At 46.6% G+C, this 18,378-nt stretch overlaps 1 protein-coding gene across 1 annotated transcript; it reads left to right on the top strand.

The window, feature by feature from the left end:
* The first annotated feature begins 29 nt into the window (after nt 1-29).
* ZNF84 (zinc finger protein 84) lies at nt 30-17,419 on the top strand. Its single transcript, XM_059408088.1, has 4 exons — nt 30-174; nt 4,737-4,863; nt 5,495-5,590; nt 11,562-17,419. Exons 1-4 carry the CDS (start codon nt 166-168, stop codon nt 13,544-13,546), a joined length of 2,217 nt encoding a protein of 738 aa, XP_059264071.1. The 5' UTR covers nt 30-165; the 3' UTR covers nt 13,547-17,419.
* Nucleotides 17,420-18,378: the final 959 nt, after the last annotated feature.

Raw genomic sequence — 18,378 nt, 5'->3', positions numbered from 1 at the left:
CCCGACGCCCGCGGACCCGACGCCCGCGGAACGGCCTGTCCGCGCGGCCTGAGCGAGGAGCTCCCGCGGCCGGGACCGCGCTCCCGGCGTGACCTGGCGGAGTCCGGGGCCGAGCCGGAGGCGGAGGGCGCGGCGGGGCTCGGAGCGCCTCGGCGGGACTCGACCATGTCGCAGGTGAGGCGCCGCGGCTCCGCCTTCTCGGGAACGGGTGTGGGTCGGGCGGTCGCGGGAGAAGAGCCGCGGCGCGGACGGCCCGGGTCGGGGCAGGCCTGGAGCCGCGGTGGGGTCAGGCCGCGGGCCTCCTGCGCCGCCGACGCCGCGTGGAACTGGGGCCCCCGAGCGCCGCGCTGGCCGGAGCCTTAGCCGTGACGGGCGACCAGTACCGGCTGCGTCAGTCACTGCTTCGTGCTGAGGCCGGAGAAGAGCGGGTCATCGGAACCGACGGGAAGAGCAACGACGGTTCCGGCGGAGGGTCGAGCTGCAGAGACGCGCACGGAGCGGACCCGCCCAGCGCGCTCCGGCGCGCCTCAAAGGCCGACTTTTTTTTTTTAGATTTTCTTTATTTATTTGAGAGCGAACAAGCAGGGGGAGCTGCAGAGGGGGAAGCAGGCTCCCGCGGACAGGGAGCCCAGGGCGGGGCTCGGTCCCGGGACGCTGCGATCGTGACCGGAGCCGGAGGCAGCGGCTCATCTGACCGAGCCAGCAGGCGCCCTTTCAAGGCCCGACTTTATTGATCATTGGAGCTGGAGAAGGTCTTGTGATTTGTATTGTTTTGTTAGGGAGAGAGTGCGGGGGCGGACGAGGGGGCGGACGAGGAGGCGGAGGACGGACAGGGAGAAGAGGAAACCTTTCTCTTTTTTCTTTTTAACGATTTCTTATTTGTCATTACCATATGATGGATTATTAGCCCCAGGGTGCAGGTCTGTCGATCGCCAGGCTTACACAGGAGAGGAGGAAATCTTAAACGGATTCTGCACCCAGTGCAGAGCCCTACAGGCTCGATGTCACATCCCTGAGATCGTGACCTGAGCCAGAATCAAGGGTCAGATGCGTCATGGACTGAGCCACACAGGCGCCCCCTGAATTTGTATAAACCATAGTGTCCTACATAATTAATGAATTTGAGCTGCAAACTTGGTTTTCTAATTTTTAGTGTTTGTAATAAAGAAATAAGAATATTTCTGTGGGTTACGTTATCCAAAGGTAAAAGTGAATTAGTTCTTCATAGAAAGTAAATGTTTCTTGGTCACACTTTGATGAAATCTTTGAATAAATGATATAGTTTGGGTAATGTCCTCAGAGAAATGTGGTAAGTCCATGGGTATTACAGTCATTTTTCCTACTTTTCCACAGAATGTGACCCAAGGGGAAAATACCAAAGCACTTAGTAATCATAATTGTCTATTTAAGTGCCTCTTTAATTGTGAAGCAGAATTCACATATGGAAAAGTACCTAAAATGTAAAAGTACAGTTTAATGAGTTATTACCAAGTGCATATGCATGAAGCCATCATTCAGGTCAAGAAGTAGAACATTCCAGGGTGCCTGGGTGGCTCAGTTGGTTAAGCTGCTGCCTTCGGCTCTGGTCACGATCCCAGGGTCCTGAGATCGAGTCCCGCATGGGGCTCCTTGCTCGGTGGGGAGCCTGCTTCTCTTGCTGCCTCTGCCTGCCACTTTGCCTGCTTGTGTGTGCTCTCTCTCTAACTCTCTTCTGACAAATAAATAAATAAAATTAAAAAAAAAAAAGAAGAAGAAGTAGAAGACTCCCAGCCCAGATGAGGCCCCTTCTGTGCCAATCACAACCCCTTCCTCCTCACATGGAACTGGGACGCTGACGTCTGTTGTAACCATTTCTGTCCTTCTCTTTCTAGTGTTCCTTTAACACTGCAGTTTGGTGTCGTCTGCTGTATAGTAATTTGTGTTTTGTTTCTTTCACTTCATATTTTGTTCATGAGGTTAATTGAAAGTGCAGCCCGCTGTCCAGTGAGGGCAGCTTCCTAGTATCACCGGAGTCAGTGTTCAAAATTCCAGTTGTCTTATAAAACCGCAAATTGTTTGAAGTTTGTTTGGATCAGAATCTGGATAAAGTTCATACAGTGTAATTGGTTGATCTGCTCTCTTAAGACCCTCTTAACCTATTGGGTCTTTTTTCCTAGCCCGATTTTTTTTTTTTTTATTTACTTGACAGAGAGAGATCACAAGCAGGCAGAGAGGCAGGCAGAGAGGGAGGAGGAAGCAGGCTCCCTGCCTAGCAGAAAGCCTGATGCGGGGCTCGATTCCAGGACCCTGAGACCATGACCCCAGCTGAAGGCAGAGGCTTTAACCCACTGAGCCACCCAGGTGCCCCCATTTCTTTTTTTTAAGATGTTATTTATTTGAGAGAGAGCATGAGTGCGTGAGCCGGGAAGAGGGGCAGAGGGAGAGGGAGAAGCAGTCTCGCCCCTTAGCAAAGAGCCCGATGTGGGACTCAATCCCGGGACTCCAGGATCATGCCCTGAGCTGAAGGCAGATGCTTCACTGACTAACCCAGGCGTCCCTCCTTACCACATTTTTGGCGGAAGAGGCCAGGTGGTCTATTCTGTGGATTTCCCACTGTCCGGGTTTTGCTAGTGTTGCTGGTGTGTTCTGTAGAGCTGTGCTGTCCAGTACAGAAGCCACTGGCCACATCAGCTGATTCAATTTAAAAGGATTAAATCTAGGGGCGCCTGGGTGGGTCAGTAGGTGAAGTGTCTGCCTCCAGCTCTGGTCATGATCTGAGGGTCCTGGGATCGAGCCTCAGATCGGTCCTGCATCAGCCTCCTTGCTTGGCAGGGTTCCTGCCTCTCCCTCTGCTGCTCCCCCTGCTGTGCTTTCTCTCTCTCTCTGAGCAAATAAATAGAATCTAAAGAACTAAAATGAATAAAATAAATAGAATAAAAATAAAATAAAATGATTAGATTCAGCCCCAAGTTCACACTAGCCACATTTCAAGTGCTCAGAAGCCATGAATTAGCACAGATAAAGGATATCTCCATCTTCACAGATCTGATCTGGAGGCTTGATCGGATTTAGGTGTCGCTTTTTTGGCAAGAGTATTTCAGAGGTTTTGGTACATACTTTCAGGAAGCAGCTCCTGTCTGCTAGCATTGTCTGTGGTTGTTGCCTTGATGGATTATTTCCATAGGGGCTATTCAATGATACCCTGCATTGACCTCCTCTTTTTCCTCCACTTTTTTTTTTTTTTAAGATTTTATTTATTTGACAGAGAGATCACAAGTAGGCAGAGAGGCAGGCAGAGAGAGAGAGAGGGAAGCAGGCTCCCCACTGAGCAGAGAGCCCGATGTGGGGCTGGATCCCAGGACCCCGAGATCACGACCTGAGCCGAAGGCAGACGCTTAACCCACTGAGCCACCCAGGCGCCCCTTCCTTTTGAAAATTTAATAAGCTTTTTTAACAACTTAGTTCAATTTTTCCTATTGTTTCTTTGTATGTTCTTTTAATTAGTAAATTATCTGCATCTTTCAAGGTGATCACATATCTCTTCTTAACTTGTTAGTGTAGTGAATATCTTTATTTTTTTTATCTTTAATGTTAAACCAACCTTTAATTTCTGAATAAACCAGCTCAGTCTTGATGTATTTTCTTCCGTATATATTGTTCTGCATAGTGTGGTAACGTGTCGGTTAGGATTTTCACAACAAGGTTCATCTGTAATTTGGCCTTTGCTTTTCCTTTCTTGCAATATTCTTACTGAGTTTTGTTATCAAGGTTATGCTTGTATCAGAATGTTTAGTGTTGTGTTTTTGCTTCCATATTTCTGCTTGTGATCTCTCTGTCAAATAAATAAATAAAAAATCTTAAATAAATAAATAAATAAATAATTTAAAGAGAAATAAAAAAAGAAAGGAAAAGTGTCTAGGTTGATTAACTCCAGTTAGCCCCGCTTCCCACATGGCCTTTACTGGAATCCCTACCTCACACCCTCTGATGCTGTCTAACTGAACCACTTGTGCCTCCTGAATTCCAGCAGTTTTGGGGTCTCATTGGAGCTGTTGGCTCCCAGTGTGTCTTTGCATCCCCATTTTTGTTTTTTTTAAGATTTTTTTAATTTGAGAAAGAGCGGGAGCATGAGCAGCGGGGAGGGGCAGAGGGAGTGGGAGAAGCAGGCTCCTCGCTGATCAGGGAGTTGGATGTGGGGCTCGATCCTGGGGATCATGACCTGAGCTGATAGTAGACCCTTAACTGACTGAGCTACTCAGGTGCCCCGCCTCCCTGTTTTGTGGGAAGTACTGCTAATTTCCTAAAACTCATCTCAAGCTTTGCCTCTTGGAAAGGGCCTCAGTTGATGCTCAGACTGATGCTCTTGCTCTGACCCATGTTGTGCCCTCCGTTCATTTCTGCCTCTGCTATTACGATGGCCTGTTGTTGGAGCAGGTGTGTAGGTTTGCAGCCCTCTGCAAGGCTGTGCAGCTTTTTAAGCTGTTTTACTCTCTTTCTTTTGGTGCCGCTTCTCCGGTGCCCCAGCTACGGTGCGGTACACGTTTTGTTGGTGGTTCAGAAGATGCAAAGTTGCGAGCTCCAGTTGTCAGGTATCCTGTGAACAGAGGGATGGAAGGGTGCATCATGGCATTTTTCTCCCGGAGACGTGATGCGAAGGAGTCACGGTCGTCCCTCTCCGTGGCTTGCTGTGATGGAATTGCGTGCACTCGTCACGCAGCGGCCCTTGCTGCAGGCTCACCGGGGTTGTGCTCTTACAGGAGGCGTTCTCGTTTGAAGATCTATCTGTGGACTTCACCCAGAAGGAATGGCAGCTCCTGGATCCCAGTCAGAAGGACCTGTACAGGGATGTCATGTTGGAGAACTACAGCAGCCTTGTTTCCCTGGGTAAGGCAGCTCCCCGACGACCTGCTGGCGGGCCCAGCACCTCACTTTCTGAGTTGGCAAGAGCTCTGCAGCTTCTGAAATCTTTAGTGGTTTGGGACCTGAGTTTAGGAGATTGAAAGTTCCCTGCACTGTGACACTAGGGAAGGCATCTGTACCTCACCTTGGGATAACGAAGACTTACTTTCCATGTGCAGCTCTGAAACTGATCAGGACGGTGGGGGCGTTACCATTAGTAGTCGGCACCAATGCGAGGAACGTACGGTATTTCGCATACAGTTCACATGTGGCCTTATTTACAGAGCAGTTTTGTGTGGCTGGTACGATGATTATCCTTTTAAGTAACTTTCCCAAGGACTGGAAGCTGGGAAGTGCAAGTGTCTGGATTTGCACCCAGGCAGACTGGCCCAGAGCCTCTGAAGTGAGTAATGGTTTTGGGTTTGGATTACAGAAGTCAGAGAGTCTTAGACCCTAGTATCCACCAGTGAAGACTGTTGCCTTTGAGAACTCCTTACTCTGTTGATAGACCAGTGGTAGCTTCACTGTGTCCCCCTGATGCCAGACCTTGCTCGTTCTTCAGAGGCCCTAAAGCCCAAGCACTGGGGGCCACAGCTTTTGTGTTTTCCCCAAACAGGGTACGAAGTCGTGAAACCTGAGGTCATCTTCAAGTTGGAGCAAGGGGAAGAGCCATGGACCGGAGACGGGGAGGCCCCGAGTACAGGCGGCCCAGGTGGGTGTGAGAAGCAGACAGGTGCGGGCCGCAGAGACTCCGTCTCCGCTGTCCGTGGGCGTGGGTGACGTGTGCCCTGGAGAGGGCTCTTCCCGACCCCTGCAGCTTTCATGCTGATTCAGGATGGCTGACCTGAGCCACTCACGTAAGTCACGCTTAGATGTGGCTGCTCTGCGTGTCCCGTAAAGCAGAATATTCTCGGCTTGTCCAAGCCATGAAATATTCCGGCTGTCAGGTCTGGGATGTCGACTTCTTGTTTGGTTTTCTGACATATTTAGTGTCCTTCTGTCCTCTGTTCACCTGCTCGTACCTTCAGGAGGTTTCCTCTGCTCTCATTCAGGCATCCGATGCCCAGAGAAGTGCCTGGGGAGCAAGGACGTCCTCCTCATCCCTCCCGAACAGCGGTCCTTTCCCTCCTTTTGTGATACTGGTCTCTGCTCTACTTCTCCTGTAGATCAGACACCATGGAGCACCTCAAGTGTTCTCTCTTCACGTTCTTATTTCAGACTCTTGCCTTTGGAAACTATCTTTTTAACTTCTCAAGTGACACTTGAAACTAGGCGCATGATGTCTCATTCCTGGATTTTCCAAATTGCTTGATGGGTCTCGAGTCTTACCTTTTGTAAGTGTTCTCAAATGATACCATGAATTTCAGTTCCTAAATCAGCCAGCCGTCTCTGACCCGTTTTCCGGCCCTTCTCATCTGCTAAGTGACGTTGTTTCAGGCTCCCTCGAAAGTAGACCCTGAGATTACATGTCTGAGTGCCGCGAGTTTACCGTGATAGGAGAAAGAGCAGTGAGGTGGAGGAGAAGGAATGGCAGTGTGTGTGGTGGAAGGGGTGTGACCCATGGTGGTTGTTGGGAGCCCCATGGGGCCAGGAAGCTGGTCACCCTCTAACTCCCACCTCTCCGGGCTTGAGCATTGCCTTGGGGGTGTTAACTCCCCAGAACGTCCAGAATCCCTGCATATAGACCCAGCAGAGGGGGTCAGAGGGATGTGGGTCCCTGGGGTAGGCCCCACAGTCTGCCCGAGGTGCTGGTCCCTTTGAATGTAGCTGAGGCGGCAGGAGCTTCTGCTACAACCTGTGGCCTCTTCCTCCAGGATCTCTGCAGTCTGAGTCTGTGCAGGCTGTCAGCTGGTTATTCCTTCCCCCAGTTCATGGCCAACTCCATTCAAACGTTTCTGTTTTCAGGTGTAATATTTCTGCTCTGCATCTGAATGTTTGGTTGTGCTTTATCTTAGGCCTTTCTGCATTAGCTCTGTTTCTGCTGCATTCATACTCACAGAATGTTCCTTGACTGTTCCAGCTAAATTTCTCTCTTTTTTTTTCGGAAGTCGCATCCCAGACCTGATCACAGTGCATGTGATGTTCTTGAGCTGGGTGGTGCCGGGGCTGTGTGCGTGCATACAAGGCTTACAGTTTATATCCACTTACTTGTCAGACAATTTTTATGCAATAAGCCCATTGTTTTAATTCAGGTGCTTTTAGCCAGGTGTGCATTGGATTACCTGGGCATTTTTTTCCAACAGTAAATGTTATGGATCCATTACTGGTAAAATTGGTGCAGTACAGTGGTGTAAGTGTAGTTTTAAAATGGAGTAGTCTAGAGCTGGAGGTGGTAGTTTAAGGAAACTCTTGTGATTCTTATGCGCCCCTCATTCATTGATAGCCTCCATTTGAATGACGACTAAAGATGATTGGAAATAAAAGACCTAGAGAACACCTTAGGGGAGCATAGAAATTAGTTAAGAAGTTAAGATATTTACATTTATTTTATTATTATTTGTAAAGATTTTATTTATTTATTTGTCAGAGAGCGAGCGAGCACAGGCAGACAGAGTAGCGGGCAGAGGCAGAGGGAGAAGCAGGCTCCCTGCTGAGCAAGGAGCCCGATGCGGGACTCGATCCCAGGACGCTGGGATCATGACCTGAGCCGAAGGCAGCTGCCTAACCAACAGCCACCCGGGCTTCCCTAGTTTTTTGTTTCTAATTCAGCGTTTAAACGTTGACCATTTATGCTTCATTTCAGTGCCTTGCACAACGTTGACCATTTATGCTTCATTTCAGTGCCTTGCACTTGTAGTCTAAGTTAACTATACAAGGCCTGTGTATCGGGGTCCTCAAGACCACTGCCACGTTCAGAGAGCTGCGAGGAGGACTCAGGATATCGTCCATGTGGCGAGGACTTCTTTTTTTTTTTTAATTTTTAATTTTTTATAAACATACTTTTATCCCCAGGGGTACAGGTCTCTGAATCGCCAGGTTGACACACTTCACAGCACTCACCAAAGCACATACCCTCCCCAATGTCCCTAACCCCACCCCCCTTCTCCCAGGCGCCCCCCCCAGCAACCTTCAGTTTGTTTTGTGAGATTAAGAGTCACTTATGGTTTGTCTCCCTCCCAATCCCATCTTGTTTCATTGATTCTTCTACTACCCCCTTAAGCCCCCACATTGTGTCTCCACTTCCTCATATCAGGGAGATCATAGGATAGTTGTCTTTCTCCGCTTGACTTATTTCGCTAAGCATGATAGGCTCTAGTTCCATCCACGTTGTCGCAAATGGCAAGATTTCATTTCTTTTTGATGGCTGCATAGTATTCCATTGTGTATACAGACCACATCTTCATTATCCATTCATCTGTTGATGGACATCTAGGTTCTTTCCATAGTTTGGCTATTGTGGACATTGCTGCTATAAACATTCGGGTGCACGTGCCCCTTCGGATCACTACGTTTGTATCTTTAGGGTAAATACCCAGTAGTGCAATTGCTGGGTCATAGCGCAGTTCTATTTTCAACATTTTGAGGAACCTCCATGTTGTTTTCCAGAGTGGCTGCACCAGCTTGCATTCCTACCAACAGTGTAGGAGGGTTCCCCTTTCTCCGCATCCTGGCGAGGACTTCTTAACAGCAACATAATGACAGTTTCCTCGTCAGTGAAAGGGCACAAACAGAGGCTGGAGGAATCCGGGGGCAGGTGTCCTGTGCTGCTCCCTCATTGAGGGTCACCCCAACAATGAAAGTGCAGTAATGTGTGTAGAGTTTCTGCACAGGGAAGCGCACTAAGGACCCAGCGCCCGGGGGCCTCTGCCTGGCACACAGCAGCATTGCGGACTCCCAGTACAGCAGGTGCTGAGCACAGGGAGCCCCTGCTGTATCAGCTGGGAGTGGTGGGCGCATTCCAGAACCCAGGCTCCAGATGGCAGCCAAGGGCTACCCTGCAATAGCCATGTACCATAGAACGTCGAAGAGAGAGTGATGTCTCTCACTCTTCGGGTATTGTGCTGGGTGGTGTGGTTCCTTGGTGAGCACTGGAGATCAGTTCCCTGCCCGTGCGGGGCTTATTTTCTCCTAGGAGGACAAAGGAAATCAAGCTGGAATAACCAGGATAAAGCCCAGACCCTGAAAGTTCGATCATAGACGTAGATTAGGTAGATGATAATAGCTTAGAGGATTTGTTGCTCTCTTTAGGCTGCCGTAACAAAATGCCACAGGCAGATAAATAGCAGAAGGCTGTTGGCACAATTCTGGAGGCCAGGGTCAAGGCACAATTCTGGAGGTCAAGGTCAAGGGCGCCTGTGTGATTGGGTTCTGATGAATGTGGTTGGGCTGGCTTGCACAGAGCTGCCTTGTGGCCTTGTGGCTTTGGCCTTCTGTGGCCTTGCTTCTTCATTTGTGCAAGGGGTGAGATCTGCTCTGGTGTTTCTGATAAGGATACATCCTTTTGGATCAGGGCCCCACCCCTTGTTCTCATTTAGCCTTAATTCCTTTGAGATCCCATTTCCAAATACAGCTACACTGTTGGTTAGGGCTTCAACATAGAGGTTTGGGGGTGGGGGGTGGTAAGGGGACTGCACAAATGTTCAGTGCACAACACAGTCACGTGGAGAGGCCAGTTCTAGACACAAAGACCAAAATGAGTGAGCTGTGTGAATTGGGGGAAAGTGTTCCCTGAAGGAATGACAAATATGAATGTATTAGGTTATGAAGGGACTTGGTGACTTCAGGATAACAGAAAGGAAGCCTTTCTGTCTGGGGGTCTGTGTGCCAGGGAGATAGTGTGCTGTGTGTGAGACCTAGGTCATACATTGACTTGTAAGCAGTAGGAAGGTGGTTAGATTGATTGAAGTAATTTTTTTTTAAGATTTTATTTATTTATTTGACAGAGATCACAGATAGGCAGAGAGGCAGGCAGAGAGAGAGGAGGAAGCAGGCTCCCCGCTGAGCAGAGAGCCTGATGTGGGGCTCGATCCCAGGACCCCGGGACCATGACCTGAGCCGAAGGCAGAGGCGTTAACCCACTGAGCCACCCAGGCGCCCCTGATTGAAGTAATTTTAAATTTAAAAAAGTAATTTAAAAAATAAATAAAAATTTTACATTTTCTAAAAAGATTTTATTTATTTGAGAGAGAGAGCATGCGCACGTGCGCACAAGCAAGGGGACAGGTACAGGGAGAGAGAGAAGCAGACTCTCCACTGAATGGGGAGCCTGATGCACAGGAACCTGGGATCATGACCTGAGCTGATGACGCTTAACCAACTGAGCCACCCTGGTGCCCTGATTTACACGTTGTTGTTTTAAAGATTTGTTTATTTAAGAGAGCATGTGTGCAAATGGAGGGAAGGGCAGAGGGAGTTGGGGAGGGAGACAAGCAGAACCTTACTGAGCACAGAGCCCCCCGGTCCCACAACCCTGAGATCATGATTTGAGCTGTAAACAAGAGTTGGGCACTTAGCCAACTCAACCACCCATGCTCAGATTACATTTTTAAAAGTCTGACCTGACTTTTAACAATGTACTGACCTGAGTACATTGTTGAAAATGTAATGGGAAGCAGGGAAACCAGGTGGAAGGATATTTCACTGAGAAAAGTGGAGAGAGTTGGGGTATCTGGGATATACCACAAATGACCAACCATAAAGCAGTCCCATTTTTCTAGTGAGAAAAAAGTAAAAATTTCCAAATGTGTACTTAGTCTAACAATGTAATATTTAAAGTAATGCAAAGTTGCAAGTTTAATTTACAAAGACTTCATTTTCTGCTCTCACGTTTCCTATGACCACTTTATTCGGACTCTTAGCCTCCATCTCAAAACTAATATTTCTATACTAGACTCTGATTTTAACCACCACACCTCTTTTTCCCTCATCCCCTATCTTAGGGTATTTTCAGTGAAAGAACACATAGGTCTTAAAGTTTTGTGCCTGAACAGATTAAATGAAGGACGATGCGTTCCATGAAATGGCTGTCTTGGTAATAATACTGAAAACGTGCTTAGAAAGTTTTTCAAAATTCCAGAGAATTTAAAAATGGGAAAAAGTTTCACAAATGATTTCTCATTCTTCAATCTTGTAATGGCTTCAGTAGTTCCTCTATCAATCCTGTTGATTTTCTGTCTTCTCTATTAGAATGTAAACTTCACAAGGTCAGGGGCTGACTGTTTTCCGTCCCTAGGGCCTCACGCACTCAGGGTGGAGGAAATCCTCAGAATATTGGATCAGTCTTTATACCCTCCTTTCTTGGTTCCTCCTTGCTCTTGATGAATTTTTTACATTTTCTCTCCATTTTATAAACTTATATTTGGCAAAACCAGAGGTGACTTACTATATTGCCTGTATCTTATTCCTTTTTGTAGAATTTTCTTTTCTTTTTTTCCCCCTTACCTGGATAGATCCTATGCTAGGGACTGAGAGACAATCTTCTGAAGCATTCATGCCTTCAAACAGTGTTGCTAGTTTTGTATTCTGTAAACACAGCCATAGAAGAGGCACTGGGGGAGCTTAGTCCATGGAGTGTCTGCCTTTTGGTTTTGGCTCAGGTCATGATCTCAGGGTCAGTGGGAAGTCTGCTTGAGATTCTCTCCCTCTGCCTCTCCCCCTACTTTCATGCCCATTCTCTGAAATTGATTAACAACCCAAGAAAAACCCAACTATGGAAGCATTCACAGGCTTTTCTTTCTTTATAGAACAAGTTTTGCAAGTAAATGGTCACATGGCATGGCAGCAGGATAACCAAGAGAAGCTTAGAAATATGAAGCAAGATCATGAATGTGATGCATTTGGGAAAAAATTCAATCTGAGCATGAACTTTGTTCCGTTAAGGAAATCAAACAGTGAAGATGATGTAGATGGATTACTTTTAAAACATCACTTAGATTTACTTATTCCAAAAGCAGATTATGGAAAAACGGAAGCAGGTGGCTTAAGTGTATTTGATAAGTTGTTTCTCCATCCCAAACCTGAGGAAACTGATAATTGGTTAAAATACTATGAGTATGATAAATATGATAAAATTAACTCTAAGAAGTCACAGATTATCATATATCATAGAAACCGTTTAGGGGAGAAACTCTATGAATGCAGTGAATGTAGGAAACGCTTCAATAAGAAATCAAGTCTCATTAAACATCAGAGCAGACATATAAGAGAGATCGCCTATGGCTGTGGTAACTGTGGCAAAACCTTTCCCCAGAAGTCACAGTTTATTACGCATCACAGAACTCATACAGGAGAGAAACCTTATGATTGTGGCCAGTGTGGGAAGGCCTTCTCCCAGAAGTCGCAGCTCACATCCCATCAGAGAACACACACAGGAGAGAAACCATATGAATGTGGTGAATGTGGGAAAGCCTTCTCCCGGAAGTCACATCTCATCTCACACTGGAGGACACACACAGGTGAAAAACCCTATGGGTGCAACGAGTGTGGAAGGGCCTTTAGTGAGAAGTCAAATCTTATTAATCATCAGAGAATTCATACAGGAGAGAAACCTTTTGAATGCAGAGAATGTGGGAGAGCTTTCAGCAGGAAGTCACAGCTCGTTACACATCACAGGACTCACACAGGAACAAAACCCTATGGATGTAGTGATTGCAGAAAAGCCTTCTTTGAGAAATCAGAGCTCGTTAGACATCAGACAATTCATACTGGAGAGAAGCCCTACGAATGCAATGAATGTCAGAAAGCCTTCAGAGAGCGGTCGAGTCTCATTAACCACCAGAGAACTCACACAGGAGAGAAGCCTCATGTGTGCATTCAGTGTGGGAAAGCCTTCTCCCAGAAGTCACATCTCATATCCCATCAAATGACACACACAGGAGAGAAACCCTTTGTATGCAGTAAATGTGGGAAAGCCTTCAGCAGGAAATCTCAGCTTGTTAGACATCAGAGAACTCACACAGGAGAAAAGCCCTATGAATGCAGTGAATGTGGGAAGGCTTTCAGTGAAAAATTAAGCCTTACTAATCATCAGAGAATTCATACAGGAGAGAAGCCCTATGTGTGCAGCGAGTGTGGGAAAGCCTTTTGTCAGAAGTCACATCTCATATCCCATCAGAGGACTCACACAGGAGAGAAACCCTATGAATGCACTGAATGTGGGAAAGCCTTTGGTGAGAAGTCAAGTCTTGCAACTCACCAGAGAACTCATACAGGAGAAAAACCGTATGGGTGCAGGGATTGTGAAAAAGCCTTCTCCCAGAAGTCACAGCTGAATACTCACCAGAGAATCCACACAGGAGAGAAACCCTACGAATGCAGTCTTTGTAGGAAAGCTTTCTTTGAGAAATCGGAACTAATTAGACATCAAAGAACTCATACAGGAGAAAAACCATACAAATGCAGTGAGTGTGGGAAAGCCTTCAGGGAGAAGTCAAGCCTCATCAATCATCAGAGAACACACACAGGTGAGAAACCCTTTGAGTGCAGCGCATGTGGCAAAGCCTTTTCTCGGAAATCACACCTAATACCACATCAGAGGACACACACCGGAGAGAAGCCCTACGGCTGCAGCGAATGTAGGAAAGCCTTCTCTCAGAAATCACAGCTTGTTAATCACCAGAGAATACACACAGGAGAGAAGCCCTACCAGTGCCATGAATGTGCGAAAGCCTTCTCCCAAAAGTCACAGCTCATTAATCACCAGAGGACTCATACAGCGAAGAAATCCTAGGACTGGGGTTACTGCTACTCTCTGACAGAGCTCTCAGCTCTTCGTTCGTCAGAAAATGTAGTTAGGGTAAACCTTTGAGATAAATAGTCGCATCACATTTTACGTCTGTCTGGGTAATCTTTTAGGGTAGGAACTCTGAGGTTATGTAGGGAGAGCTTTCAGCAGGTTAACCTGTTCGTGTAAGAACCCTGAGAGTAGAATGAACCTGTGAAATGCAATGACTTTAAAAACCCTGTCAGACATACAGTGGGAAATGAAAAGCAATGAGAAGTACTGTGAACGTCAGAAAGCCTTGCAGAGGTGACACCTCATTTGCTGTTGGGAAGTATCCTCACTGGGGTAAACCCTAGTCCAGTAAATGAAGAAAAACCCCATGAATGCAGCAAGTAATGTCCTATTTTCATCAAGAATCACAGGTCATTGTACATTAAGAAAATACTCTCAGGAATGAAGCTCAGTGGAAATGCTAAATGTGGGACAGTCTTCATCAGGTAATCCAACCATATTGTATTTGGGGGGATTTCATAATGTGGGTCAGACTAACAGTTTAAAGACCTTGGAAACGTGCCCCTAGAAATAAGGCTATAAAGGGAAGCCATGCATTTTTTAATAGGTGGGGTTATCAGAAATGCCCAATTCTAATGGTTGATGTGTTCACTCTGAAGAATGAAGTTTTTAAAAATGTGTGAATAAATGAAGTCATTGAAGCATATGAATAAGACACTTCTCAGTGGTACGGCTTATTTTCCTGTGTTACACAGTGTGTGTCATATTTTGGAATCACATGTGTAAACGTAATTGCGAGCATGAAACGCACATACCATACCTGGTAGTGCCTCTGATGTCAGGACATACTGCGTGCTGCTGGTATTTCTGTTTCACTGATACAGTAAAAAGAGCAATCGATACACCTCTTACTGCTAATACGCAGCTTAAGTGATAGCACCACATCCTTTTTCCTTATGGCTTGTTGGCATATAAAAGGGGTCTGTTGTTGCTGACCTTTCTCTTCAGTTCTGAAAGGCAACATTATATAAATACGTTTGCAACCTGAGAGAATTTATATAAAATCTGGTTAATAAGTATTCAAAGGCAGGAACCACAACCTAGCAATAGTGACTCATGAATGAACAGAAGAAAGCAGGTGTGTGAACTCTATCACTCAGCTCTTACTCAGGCTAAATGGCAGTCATGCTCTGCACAGTCTTGTTCCTATTCATCTTGGCACCTCCGTGCATCAAGTAGATGTACTTAAATACAGCGTGTATGTTACTTCACTGATGAAATATCATGATGCTGTGTGCTGTTACATTTCTGGTGTTTCTTAAAGTATCTTGTAAAAAACACTAGCTGGAGAAGCCAATTTAAGAGTCACTGTCCAGAAAATGTAAAATCCAGATTCTTGTGGTGTATTCAAGGAAGCCTGTTTTGCCTTCCTATGAATTTCTGTAACTACTGGATTGGTATTAAGAAATAGGATTTTCACTGTTGCATCATTTGAAATATCTGTGTTTCTCCTTTTGTCACCAGTTGTACCCTCTAATGGAGACTCCTGCTGTGAACCTTTCATGTCCAGTAGGGTTCGCTTTGGCAGTGCATGACCCACCCCTTAGCTTAGGTAGAACTTTGCATTGATCTTTACAATATTCCTTGACAAAGTCAACAGTATTCTTTGTATGATAGTGAAATTCAGAGAAATCCAGCCCTGACCTTGTTACCAGGCTTGGAAAAAAATCAAGACTTCTCTCATACACAAGTTGCTTTATCAGTATGGTGTCTTGCACTTTTGATTCTAGCAGTATTTTTTTCCTTTAGTTGCCAATTTTAACATCATTGTTGAAAATTGGGACTTAAAGAGTAATTCTCTAAACCACTGTACCAAGTTAAAAGTATCTATGTTCTCAAGTTTGTATTCATTCTCAAATATATGGACTTCCTACTTTTCTGCATAATACCTGAAAGTTATTTTTTAAAAGACTTTATTTGTTTATTTGACAGACAGAGATCACAATTAAGCAGAGAGGCAGGCAGAGAGAGGAGGAAACAGGCTCCCTGCTGAGCAGAGAGCCTGATGTGGGGCTTGATCCCAGGACCCTGGGATCATGACCTGAGCCGAAGACAGAGGCTTTAACCCACTGAGCCACCCAGGCACCCCCCTGAAAGTGATTTTTATCAACTTCATTTGTAAGACAGTAGTGACAGAGTGATGTCTTATTTTGTAGATTTTCCCATTTTTAAATTTCTATCCATCATGATTCTCTTTACTAGTCCCAGAGGTTGATTCATTAGTTCTTGGATTGAGCTTGGAGTCTGTTGTCTAAAAGTGACCTAATTTTGCTCTCTTTAACTCTAGATGATTCCATTTACTCTTAAGCAGTTAAACCCAGTACTTTCCTCACTAAATAATAGAGTTTTGGCACTAGCCCATTGATCTAATACCCAAAAGCAGGTTTTTCCCTTAGTACCAGTTAGCAGTCATCCGAAGGGCTAATGCTGGCAGCAGAGGTCTCGTTTATCAGAATGCCTTCTGTGGAGGTCCAGCTATGTTGTGCAGAACTCACTAGGGACTCTTTCTGAAGTCACAAGGGTTTTGATTCTGAAATTAGATATTTTTAGTGTCTATTTTTTAAATTACCTTGGTAAACCATAAAAAAAATATGACCCCATATTTCCGCTCATTGGTTCCTACCACAGATCCCACCCGAAGAAGAAAACCGATTTTATAGAGGGATTTATGTGTAGCTTCCTGGTGTGCAATAGGTTATGTTGGTTGAATGTGTAAGGAGACCAGGGGGAAGGAGCATCCCCACTCAGGTTCCCCCACTGGCCTGGAGACAGTCCTGCAGAGGACAATTCCTACTGCATTCCTTTTGCTAAATAAAGTCTGAGTTTTGGAACCTGGCCTAGGAGGGCCTTCTGTTTAGCGTTTCTCTGTGGGCTTTGGTAATCAGACGCAGTTACCTCTGTGTGGATATGTGTGCTGGACATTTTGATTTCAATATCAACCCTTGTAGAGCCCAAGGAGAAGGAAACCCAAAGAATATCCAGTTTATCCAGCAATACCTGTATCCAAAAGCAGAATGCAGATCAGTGGGGATTTGGAATCTCCACTGGAGGTAGTCATTGGCCGCTTATTCCAGCAATATGCTCGGGTGGTCGATTTCGCCGAACTCCTGAGTCTGTAAATACTGTACGCACAAGCTGGTCTGGCCCAAGTGCAGACACGCTCACCCCCACCGTGACCCTTGTCCATTTCCCACACTTAGTAGTTAATTTAAGATGCAATTCTGATTATGCACTCCTCTGTTGAAATACCATGTGGCTAATTGTGGACTTAAAGTATACTGGCCTCATGGTAGATGAGGACTTCTACAGAAACCCAGCCTGTTATTTCTGAATGTCTGTCCTCCTACACAGTACTTTTTTGGCCTCCTCAAACTACTTGCAGTTCCTTGAGGTTTCGCAAAGCTTTTCGCCAGTCTTCTGTCCCTGAAATGCCTGTGTTCCTTGTTAATGCCTGTCCACACTTTATGAACCCGCACACGTGTCTTCTCACTGTGATAATATAACTATCACATGTCTCTTCCATTAGAAAGCTTCTGGAAAGCTGGGACTACCTTCTTTGTATAGTTTTAACAACTGAAGCTGTGACATACAAGCGTGGGTGCTCTCGGTGGCTTCCCCGCCCCCATGTGGGGAAGCACTGTTTACAGAGAGACAAGAATGAAGCCATGGAAACTTGTGCTCCAAGAGCTGCTGCTTCTGGTCTTGATGTCCAGGTTCATCTCTCCTGCCCTTTTCATGCCTTGATTGTTGCATTCTTCTGTGAGATACTCCAAATATCCTTGTAATAAATTCTGATGTTAGCTTCGACTGGCTCAGGTTGTGTTTGTTCTTACGGCCCAGCTGTTCCTCACACAGGAGGTTGGGCTGTGTCACGAGTTGGACTCTCTGGGAGCGGATCTGGACATGAGGTTTGGAATGCAAGTGCTCGTTGAGGACCAGCTGCTGTGAGGCGAAGGAAGGGTAGTGGGTCAGGGCAAGTGGGGAGGTGCCACAGAGGTGGTAGAGATGCTTGCCATGTTGGTAGGGGGCTCTGAAGCTAGTGCAGCTCAGGAGTGTCTCATGTTGGGCCCAGATGGGCAGGTCTCTGGCGCTCTGTCCCTGGAGGCCTGCTGCCCTGGGAAGGGGAGCGCCCCATGTTAGGCAGTTCTTTTTAGCTGGGGCCAGCTCCACAGAAGCCGGCAATGGGAGGCAGCCTGCAGGCCACTCTCCCTGCCACTGGGCAGCAAGTCCTTCCTTGAGGAGGGCTGGGCAGCCCACCTCTGTCACCACAGTCGGACCCTTCCACTGCTGAGCACCATTTTTCCAGCGTTGGGTCTGTCTGGGGAGATCCTGAGGCAGGTCATTAGGACCAACTGGCCCATACTGGTGCTGTCCTCTCTCACCTGGGAGCCTTTCTGGGACCTCTGCTGGCTCGGTGGCTCACCTCCTTCCTGAGGGGTCTGAGCCATGGTTACCGTGGCCTGCCCTGACCAGAGGTGAGGGTAAATTCAAGCAGCACCTGTGCGGATCTCCAGAATCCATTCTTTCCTCCTCATCCTGTTGTGTAAGTAGCCCTGCGCCCTCTTCCTTGTCATGCCTTGGGAGGCTCTACAGAAAGAGGGACTTCTGGCCCGCTGGCTCCTGGACACAAGGAGCACAATGCCCACGTGGCACCTGTAGCTGGCAATTAACTAGAAAATTTGTTGTCTCTTGGTGAAAAGTTCTTATCTTTGGGGATCAAGACCTGGAACACTGCAGAGCCCAGAGCTGTGGGTATGGGAAGCACG

The sequence above is a fragment of the Mustela nigripes genome, chromosome 8 (genome assembly GCF_022355385.1).
Source record: "Mustela nigripes isolate SB6536 chromosome 8, MUSNIG.SB6536, whole genome shotgun sequence".
Taxonomy (NCBI): domain Eukaryota; kingdom Metazoa; phylum Chordata; class Mammalia; order Carnivora; family Mustelidae; genus Mustela; species Mustela nigripes.
This window is presented reverse-complemented; position numbering and strand designations above follow the sequence as displayed.